The sequence below is a fragment of the Centrocercus urophasianus genome, unplaced genomic scaffold (assembly GCF_019232065.1).
Source record: "Centrocercus urophasianus isolate 14NV4802_14NV808 unplaced genomic scaffold, USGS_Curo_1.0 seq_622, whole genome shotgun sequence".
NCBI lineage: Eukaryota > Metazoa > Chordata > Aves > Galliformes > Phasianidae > Centrocercus > Centrocercus urophasianus.
In genome coordinates, this window is record NW_024885225.1 from 47,456 (window position 1) to 58,765 (window position 11,310).

The 11,310-nt window shown below is 39.3% G+C and overlaps 1 protein-coding gene across 1 annotated transcript in view; it reads right to left on the bottom strand.

Moving 5' to 3' along the window:
- The window catches only part of LOC122170071 (nipped-B-like protein), a 55,249-nt gene extending 46,811 nt beyond the window's left edge, over nucleotides 1-8,438 (bottom strand). Inside the window, exons 1-2 of the mRNA XM_042836684.1 lie at nucleotides 8,321-8,438; nucleotides 2,767-2,949 (exon numbers count right to left, since the gene is read on the bottom strand). Coding sequence (XP_042692618.1) covers nucleotides 2,767-2,949; nucleotides 8,321-8,438 — 301 coding nt within the window. The remainder of the gene's footprint in view (nucleotides 1-2,766; nucleotides 2,950-8,320) is intronic.
- Nucleotides 8,439-11,310: the final 2,872 nt, after the last annotated feature.

The window sequence follows — 11,310 nt, forward strand, 5'->3', positions numbered from 1 at the left end:
CCAGCCTCTGGTAAAATTGAACGATACAATGGATTGTTAAAAATGATGCTAAAAGCACTGGGTGGCGGAACATTTAAGCACTGGGAGAAGTATTTGGCAGAAGCCACCTGGTTAGTCAATACCAGAGGATCTGTCAATCGTGATGGTCCTAACCAATCCAGTTCCCTACATACCGTAGAGGGAGATAAAGTCCCTGTTGTACATGTGAAGAGCATGCCGGGAAAGGCAATTTGGGTTCTTCCAGCTTCTGGAAAGGGCAAACCTCTCCGTGGTACAGTTTTTGCCCAGGGACCAGGATCCACTTCGTGGGTAATGCATAAAAATGCTCTTGTTCAATGCGTACCACCAGGAAACTTCATGCTGGTGGAGTGCGCTCAGTAATTCCATGTACATGTGTATAGACATGTATGTAAAGTATTTTAGTCGTTATTTGTTTATGTGTATATAAAGCACAATGTAATGATGTAGAATAAGGGGTGTAATATCACAGTTTTGTGATTTTTCGGTTTTCAGTATTCCACATCGTAACATCATGCAAGGCACTGGGAGTTTGAGTGTTAGTCCTCCACGTCCAGGTACCTATCCCTTTAAGTCACAGGATCTGGTCCTTCCTGGTTGGGTAGTCTGTTACTGCCTGGCAGTGGGTGTTGGAGCATGCTTTCTTAGCCATTCCAAGCTTTTCAGGTATGCGTGTGTCTCAGGCTCTCTCTCTCCCTCAATTTTATTTATTAGTCTCACTATCGTTTCAGTTAAATTTTATTATATTGTCTTATCTTGTATTCCGATATCACAGTTAGTAAACTAAGTTTTCCTCCATAGATTGTTGCTGCTTTCTTTTTTTATTTTATTTTTTTTTTTCTTTTTTTCTTTTTTTTTTTTTTTTTATTTTTTCCTTCCTTCCCATTTTGTTGGGCCGGGGAGTAGGGGAGGGCAGGGGCCTATTGTTGCCCCCCTGTCATGGGCATAGATTGATCTTTTTAACTCTGTGACATGACCCCAGCTACTTCTCCATAAGAGAACTTACTTCCAGTATCACTTTCCATCAGAAATTTAAATTGACCATTTTATCAGTGCTGCATGACAAAACAGAATACATTACACTTGTATTTACTCTGCAAGGCAACTAAGATGAACATGAGTATAACTACTCATAATTAGACATTGCTCTATGGATTTTACCCAAAGTACACAAAATTGACATAAAATGTAAACCTAATAGTATTTTTTTCAAATATTACTGAATTTTACACATCGATAAGGAGTATCTGTGTTAAAAAACATGCTGTTTCCTTGTTCTGACATTTAAACAATAACACACCTGAGCACTTGTTGTATAAAGATTTTATCCATTTTTTAATTTTTCATCATTTAATGGACTGAGAAACTTAAATGCAATCACTTCCTTTTGTTAGAGTTCAATTTTAGACAAATAATTCTGAAATAGACACATGGAACAATACAAATATATTCAGTGTATTCGTCAGTTTTTTTTTTTTTTTAAATCATCTCGATCATTTTTTCCTCTCTTTTATTCAGTTCTACAGTATCCTTTAAGAAATATTATAATTCATTTTTAAATCTTATGTCCTCACCTACTGTTTATAATAATGGCCAGATCTCATGACTGGATATAATGAACTATGAGTACCTTTAAAGCATGTAACAAATGTCCAAGTTTTTCTTAATTAGCATTATTTCATATTTAACTATTTCAATAGCCAATGTGACTGATAGCTAGATTAAAGTCTCACTGAAATTTCTGACAATCCTCTCTGCTACAACCATCTTAAGTAGTTTTGCTTCACTTCTTTTATTTCCCTGTTCCAGATAATTAACACAATAAGCAGGTAATATTATATGGCAAAAAGAAAATACTGTATCCTGAGTAAGCAAATAATTCTTTGCCATAGTCAGGTCTGATTACAAGTTACCTTGGAGATTTTGTATTCATGGTCAAGGCAATATTTTTCAATTATATTTTTTAAGGGGAAGAAAAAAAAAAAAAGGGACATTCTTCTTTGATAAAGATCAGAGGCATCACGATTACTTTTTTTTTTTTTTTTTTTTATATGTATGTGTTCATAATCACTACTTATTTCTTGGAGGAGAAATTGAAATGCATTAAAAAGCAGGACAACCAAATCTTTCTCTTTTGGAGCCTTAGAAACAAAACACGTTTTACAGAAGTTCCATAAGATGTTCATACAAGCAAAATGCCTTCTCAGGTTAACACTAACAGGTACTTTTGCTGTAGCTCTACATAAGTAAAGCAGTTAAGATGCTACTTGGACTTAATTGATTCACTTCACTTTAATCGAGTTTCTTTTCAGTGTTGGCTAACTAAATCTCCATACTTACAAACTAATTATGCTCTTAAGTAGTAGCAAATTCCCTTAAGTTACAAGCACATACAAAAACTATCAGATCACGCAGCAAAATTTTAAACTATAAACTTCCTCTCTTCTGTTGAGATCCCTTAATTCAAGTCTAGTAAGTGATGATTTGAGAACCCATCAGAACTAATTCCCATTTTTCCACATCGTACCAGGGAAACAGTAGTACAAGTTGAGCTACAAATTGACCTAAAGTAGTTATTCTTTTAGAAGGAAGAAAATGTTTTTGGCCAAGCAGTTGTCTGGACAGCAAACTTGTTTTCATATGTTTTAGGCTAGCCAACTTCTCAAAAATAATTAACTAAAAATAGTACAAATTGTAAAAGTAAAATGTTAGTCTTTAGCAATAGAAAAAGAATGTTGTACTACTTACATTCAAAAGCTTCTTCACTGTCATTGTCTTCATCAGAACTGATTTCAGCATATTTTGGTTTCTCGTTAACCGTACTACGTTTGCGCTTGTTCATTTTCACACGTTCACAAAGTGGCATGGTGGATTCAATTTCTGCCAGTAGCTCAGGAGGCAACTCCTTTAATACTGACTGATCTATGCTACCTATTAATGAGTAAGAAAAAAAAGTTAACATGAGAGTTAAAACAAAAAAAGTAGTTACTATCAAAAAAAGCAAAAAAAAAATTTAAAAGGGCCCCAACAATACAGTCCTTTCTCAGGAACCACTTACAATATATCCACTAACAATTCTACGATTAGATATACCTGGATGTTTTTAACAGGCCTTTCTAAAGGTGTATATATCATCCACATTGCAACTAGAAATTAACAAAATAAATTGGTTAATTGCATTATTAAAACATCATCCCTGCTCTACTTCCACACAATTTAGTCATTTTTTTTTCATCCTCTTAATTTAACAGGATTCCCAAAAGTGTAGGTAAATTAAGGATTCATGCCTCATAATACCTCTGTTTGTTCGCAATCATTATTTATCATACATAAGACAATAACCATCCCTTTTCCAGTAGGTAGGGAGAATCAATCTGTAGCAGAACCTCTAGGTTCTTTTCCCTGAACATAAGTCAGATCTGTCATCCCAAATTCTGACTCATTTCTTACCTCATACTAATTGTTTTTATAATACAACCCACATTTTTACTTGATTTTGCTTCAAAGTGAAGTTGAAAGATTTGTTTCACACAAACAAACAGCAAGCACATGACGTTTCCTTTCCACTGAGGTAAACAGACAACACTGCACCGTTCTCATCATATTACAAAACTAATTTTGTTCATTACTTCTTGTGTGGTTTAAAATTTGTAGAATAGCATCAATCTAATCTTTAGAAGGGTCCAGGCTTACTTTAACATTGAATTTGCAAGACAAGATCTCCCTGATTCCAGTAGATGCAAACATTACCTGTACAGGAAGGAGAAGGAAGCAAAAAAGCAAACAAAACTAGGGAAAACAGATGTATGATTTACATTTTGATATGATTTCATATTAAGTAACTAGCCACATTTTCAGAAACATCTGTTGCAGCAAATTAACAAGAGTTCGAAGAAAAACTGCCCTTGAAATTCAATATGTTAATTAAGTCCTCCACATAAGTTAACAAAAGGATTAAGTCATTACCATTTTTGTGTGCTAATACTTGGTAATAAGCAAAAATACTGTTAATGAAATTTCATATTTGCAATCTCAATATATAATCTTGCATTTTATAAATACAACTTTTCTAAATATCAAGGTGTTACAGGGAAGAATATAGAAGGGTCTAAGAGGGAACAATGCCACTTGTTTGGGGTGGGGATATGAATCCTAGCTTTGTATTTCTCAGTATTCTCAAATTTAAATTTAGCTACTCCACATTCTGAAACTTCTACAATAAATTCTCACACACCTTCATTTTGACATTAAAAATGAAAATTTAAACTATAGCTCAGTTTGTCCTCTCCTCACTCCTTTTTAGCCACATAAGACATTACCTGGCTATAGGACTTTTTGCTTTGCTGATATTGTCTTGCTGTTATTCCACAGAGACCAAGCTCAGTTTCCTTACACATCCTCTCTTAGCATTTGATAGAGAATGTTTCAGTGCTTTTAAATATGAACTGAGACTTCGGATTTTCCTCCCTTATCTATCACCAGCTAGCTGTCTTAACTTCCTCCAGTCACTCTGGGTCACTTCTGTAACTACACTGAATAAAGCCTCCTGTATCAGACACACACACACACACAGAAAGGAAAGTTCTTTCTGGCTTAGCTCAAACAACTCTCAAGCCAAACAAAACACACCCTATAAGAGAACTGCCTTATTTCTTTTTCTTGGATAGCTGTGTCACTGTAACTACAATGGTAGAGACTCTCAGCTCAATTCTATTAGTCACTCATGCAAATAAGTTTATATTTTAGATGAAGAACTAAAAGAAAAAAGAATCAAAGTACTTCCCTACTACACAAAGTAGTCTGAAAAGAAATACCCTTTTAAAATAGTTATATACTATTACAAAATAGCTCTCGGGCACTACAGTGCAAAGATTCACATTACTGTCTGTGAGGGATGAACAGCTTACTTGTTAAAGCTGAACTATTTCAAATACCCCTCAGTGTGCAAACTGAACAATACCCTTTCCACTGTGACTTCACTTAAATTCCCAGTATGCTCTCTACATGGCAAAGTGAGTCCTTGGTGACACAAGTCCCTCGCCCACTGACTTCACACTCCTCCAAACAATTCTATGGCCTTGACAAGTTCAAAAATTCAAGGAAAACTGCAAGGCTATGGCAGTCTTTTCCTACAAGAGCAGTTTAAGGAATGGGGAAGATACATCAGCTGATAAGACAGAAGTTCTACTTTTATCTCAATATTGTATCATCAGCTGAAAAACACGTAGCCAAGACAAACACTAAAAAAAAACCAAAAAAAAATTGAAATAGACCACGCACATCAGTGGCTTTCAACATTCCTCTCCCATTCTACCTTAAAGAGCATGGAAGAGTATACAAATAAGTATGAACTCTTTATCAAGCTCATTAACCTCACCATTTCACTACATTCATGAAGGAATAATTCCTGAGATCAAGACACAAGTAGCCAGCACCATCCCCCCTCCCCTCCAAAAGAGGGCAAGACTCATATCACCCCAGCACCACTGCCCAAGGGACTATCTAGAGGAGTCTCTGTAGCACTGGATTTGGCAGAAAGGAGAGATAATGCTAAGATGTATGTACTGTATCACTCCATAAAACCTGCTTGAACGCGTTTCTTTGAAGTAATTTTTCTCTCATCTATCCTAACACTGACACAAAGGGAGGATTCCCAGACTCTGGCTAATAATGAGAGATTCTGTCTCCCTGTTTATATTCCAGTCCTCAGCTCTGACCTTGAGAAATGGGATCAAGCCAGAAAAGAACATAGACACAGCAACTGAATAAATCCCATGATGTAGCAGAGGTCATCACTATCCACAGCTAAGCAGCACAAGTCATACAACAGATTGGGTTTGAAGGGACCTTTAAGATCATCTAGTTCCAACCCCCCTGCTACAAGCAGGGACACCTACTAGACCAAGTTGCTCAAAGCCCCATCTAGCCTGACCTTGAATGCTTCCAGAGAGGGGGCATTCACAACCTCAGCAGGCAACCTGTTCCAGTATCTCACCACCCCCACAGTAAAGAATTTCTTCCTAATACCTAGCCTAAATCTACCCTCTTCTAGTTTAAAACCATTTCCCCTCATCCTGTCACTACATGCCTTTCTAAAAAGTACCTGTCCAGATTTCCTGTAGGCCCCTTCAGATACTTGAAAAGCCACCATAAGGTCTCCTCAGAGGCTTCTATTGTCTAGGCTGAAGAGTCCCAACACTCTCAGCTTGTCACAAACTCAAGTGTTGTTATAACACAAAACAATGCTCTTAGAAAGAAAAAAAAATAAATAAAAATAATAAAAAAAAAACACACTTTGATGGTGGGAAGAGATTTTCTGAGAGCATCCTGAAGGATCCAGGCAGAAAGCAAGAAATATAGTGAAAATACGACCACCAAAAAGCATCAGAACCTTCATTATTATGTTAGCATCAATGATTACCCTCCAGCTACCCAATCACTGCAACAGCTATATCCATGAGTTACTTTGTTCCTTACTGCTACTGACTTACCTTTATAAGTCAAGAAAATAAGCCTTAAAAAGTCTAGTTTTGAAAGTTGCTTTACAAAAAGTACAACAGTATTCTGAGTAACATGGAGCAAATCAGCAACTGAAATGCAGTGCTGCACAAAGAACCTCTCTTTCAAGAATGAGAGCACCAGAAAATTACTTCTCCAAAACAGGCTTTTACTATCATAGCTTTTGAACATAAGCACTGAAATTTAAGCCAACTCAATTTACTAAAAAGTTAAACTGCTCTCCCAGGTGTGTATCCAAATTGATTTAAAAAACTGAACCATAAAGTCTCAATTAAGAAAAACAATACTAATTAAATAAAACAAGTTATACCCCAGATTTCTTATCATAAGAGAAAGACTCCAATAAAAACAATATATAACGTGTATACAGAAAACAAGCAAAACAAAAACCAAGATTTATATCTTATTCATAACAATAGGTACATCAAGATCTGCTTTTACCTTCCACTACCACTAAAAATGGTCTCCTAACTAAAAAAAAACCACATGAAACTCTTCTTACTTTGTTTCTTCAAAATAACTTAATTATGTTAATAACAACAGTGAATTGGTGATGTTTTAGCCTTCAATACAAAATACCACATAAGTATTACCTAAAAGCAAAAGTTCCACACCCCCTTACCGTCACTGCCAATCCTTAAATGAAGTCTGGGAAGGGTGGATCCTTGCTCCACCCCTTCCATTTACTCAAATACACATTGTATGCACCTGAGCTCCCATGGGATGGCTCTGCCTTTCTACCAGGTGCTCAATCACTGTTTCGAAGCCTTGACTTAGTATTTCCACTACACTCTATTGCTCACGGAGTGAACCAGTGATTGAGAAGGTTAAAGGTAAGCCCTTTCAATTATGGTGACCCGGTACACTGTAATGCTTGTACAATTTGTCTGTCATCTGTTATAGTGTTCAATAAGGCTTGCCCGTCAAATTATATGGCAGGTAGAATCGCCATTCAGTGTTTTCTTCTGACCAGTGTTGTACTATTGTGCTAGTGAAATGAGTCTCTTGGTTGCTCTTGATGTCTTGAGGTGTCCTGTAGGTGGCTATCAACTTGGTAAGTGATTTGATAGTATATGCCTGGTTTGCCCTTGGCACTGGATACACCTACATTAGCCCATTTGTGGTGTTGATGCAGGTCAGGGCATATCTCACCCCCTCAGACCAAGGGATGAGCCCAATGTAATTGACCTGCTATTGCTGGAGAGGATTGTGTCCTCTAACAAGATGGGCTGTTGTTTCGGGCAACGGTCTTGGTCTCATCTTGGAGCAAACACTGCAGTTTTGTCATGCTTGGATGACATCAGACAGGTGTATGGGTAGCCCTGATGCCTTAGCAGCTGCCTACATTGTCTTGTGTTTGGTATGCCACAACTTCTGATGTAACCAGCGGGTGATGTTCTCAGACAGTGAATTCTCAATCCATCAAACTCGGGCTAGCGTGTCCGCTTCATCATTTCCTGGTGACTGTACAGGACTGTTGCCAGAAACGTGGTAGACATGTATGGCCCTGTGTTTAACTGTATTCCATATGTCTAACCACATATCTCTGCCCCAGATTGGTTGGCATGGATAGTCCATTCCTGGGTGTCCCACTGTGCAATCCAAAGAGTGAGCCCCGGTTCACAGCCCAACTATCTGTGCAGATGTTCAGGATACCATCACCGGGTTCCTTGGTTATAACCATCTAAATGGCTCACAGTTCTGCCCATTGGCTACTCTGACCATCCCCTTCTTCAAACCAGATTGTTTCTGTGGAGGTATGCCACCAACTTGTTCGGGTTACCCTTCCTGGACCTATCCATATACCAGGCATCTTCAGGCATGGGATATTTCCCTTCCTGAGTGGAACTCTCCTCCAGTGGTGCAAGCTTTGTCTCTTCTGGCATGTCACTGTGATACATCACTGGGCCTAGGATCTTTTGGAGCTCTTCTTTCAATGGTGATGAAGACAGACTACTCCTCTGGGGCTGAGATAGGTGACCCCTTGTGTCACTGTCTGTGCCTGGTTCACCCCGCCTCAGGAAGGTGTGTCAGATCTTTCACCCACCCCTGAATTGGCAAGGTCTTTTTCACTGTAACTGCAGCTGTTTGGGTTACTGGCTCTACTGCCTGTAATGTGGAGTAGGTAGCCATTAACTGTTTTTCAATCATACTACACCTCTCTGCTCCTTGCCGAACCTGAGAACAGAACCCAACTGGGCTTTGAATGGAATTCTGGTGCTCCCATAGGCCCCAGCCAAACCCTTCCTGAGTTACATGGATATCTTGTTTGGCTGGAACAGTGGAATCAAATATACCCAGTGCCTGGGCCTGTTTAACAGCTAGTTTTGCTTGCTGGAATGCATCTTGTTCTGTTCTCCCGTTTCCATTTTTGGCCTTTCTTTGTAAGTATGAAGGCCTCAGCAGCTGCGCTAAGTGGGATATAAAGGAACACCAGTATCCCAATACACTCAATTCTTGCAGCTGCCTTGGTGTGATAGGTATTGGGGACACCCAAACCTTGTCTGTTATGGCACTGGGTAGTACTTTGGTCTTTCTCAACCAAACCGCACCCAAGAATTTCACAGACAGGCCTGGTCCTTGCACCTTCTGTGCATTTATAGCCCACCCTTTCTCCTATAAATCAGTAGTCAATGAATCTGCCCCTTTTTCTAATGCCTCCATTGAGTCAGACATCAGCATGAGATCATCAATATAGTGGTACAGTTTGACATTACTGGGTTTATTCCAATCTGCTAGGTCATGTGCCATTAAGTTGTGATAATAGATTGGTGAATGCATGTACTACTGCAGCAGAACCTAGAAGGTCCACTGCCTGCCTCCCCATGTAAACACAAACCAATCTTATGATTCTTCATGGATGGGAATACTAAAGAATACGTGTGCTAAGTCTAGGACACAGCCGTAGGTTTCTATCTCCCTACTCAGTGTCCATCAGGGAGACAATATTTGGAACGGTTGTATGAATGGGTGGCATGACCCTATTTAATTCTCTAGAATCTCTCTATAATCCACTGTTGTTCTCCATGTGCCACCTGACTTTTGTACTGGCCACATGGGGGAATTATATGGACTATGTACAAGTCTTATGATTCTGTATAATCAACAAATATACAGATGTTATAATTAAGAAATATACAGGAAAATTAGGCTAAACAGGTTATCATACAAAAGAAGAAGATAGAAAGCTCATCCTTGTCCTAGGCTCACTGAAAAGGCTCCAAGAGAAACCAAAAAAGATCCTTCCCCAGTTGTAGATAGCTCTTCGATGGGGTCTAGGAGAGGTGGAGCCAGGCTCCACCCTTTCCGATAGCGCAGGAGAATCGTCTTCACCTGTGCTCCCAGGGCTGACTCATTGCTCACCTCAGGTGGTCAATCAGAGGTTCAGGCCATGATTCAGCATTTCCCATACAGATTCCTACTTTTTCTAGTTCCTGTACCATTCTTGAGACTTCCTCTTGTCCCCGGGGAGTTTATACCACTTAGTATTAGTGATCCAGCTCAGCTCTGGCAGGCAAATAGGCTCATGTTTTGCATGGCCTCTTAATATCACACTGCCCAGATACTAATACATCTCTCTGTCGAAGTCTGAGTTTTCCCACAGTTGTCTGGAGGGTTAGACACCATAGTATGTCTATGCTCAGTATATACTCCAGGACTGGGGTAACAGACATCTTATACTCCTGGGGTGGGAGACGCCCGACCCCCAAATTCAACCATGTCTGGGTTATGGGGATGGCCTGTCCTTAGAACCCACCAAGCATCACCCTATCTCCATGGAATTTAGTTGGATCACCATAAATAATCACGATTTCTGTGCCCACGTCTACTAATGCCAACATTTGATGTATGTTCTTCCAGGACCAAAAAATAGTCTATTCAATATAGGGCCTCCGGTCCCACCTGGGGTCCCTAGGTGCAGGGGGGCTGGCATCCCCTGTCACTCAAGTAACTGTGCAATCACCATTTCTATTTCCTCGTGTGGCTTGGGCATAGTGACCCAGGTCACTTGAGGAGGCTTTTTCCTTTTTTCACTAAGTATGAACTCTTCCAAGTTCCATGTTCTCATTGGTACTTGTTCAATAATTCTTATCCCTGCTTTTTTGGGGGTGTTTTGAAATTTTTGATTTTCATCCAGCTGCTTCCATATCTGGAGGAGAACATGATTGAGCTTGCAATCAATTTTTGCAAATTGAACATCAGCCTGGATTAAATCATTTAACATCTGTTTTCAGGATACCCTTATGGGTCCCAATTGAGAAGTTCATGGGGCAGGTCTCCTAGTTTTAGTTATAGGGAGGACCTTTGCCCCTTCCACTGTCCAGATATTGCACCTGGTCTACAGGCACTCCTTTTCTCCTAGACCAGCCACTAACTGGGTGGCTTGTTGGACAATGGCCTCTGAGGCTACCAAAGGGTTTAGTATGGACACTAGTGTGCCATACTGGTGGGGAGGCACCTGTTGTAATACGAGGACCCTCATCTCTGCTGAGAACTTAACCAGGTCCAGACTCTCAAAGTTGCCATCATAAATCGTCTCCTTCATTCCCAGTTCTCTGATATAATTTTGAGGTTCCTCCATCAAAGTCCATAGACCAGTATTTATTGGGACATTGCTTTTATTTGGCTGCATGATTCTACATGCAGCCATTATTCATCAAATTAGAGAATGATTTTTCTCATTATGCATTACAGTTGCATATAGTCTTCGTCTGAGGGCCGAATGTGTGGTGATGGATGCAAGTTTAGAAATCTCTAGTTCATTAAATAACC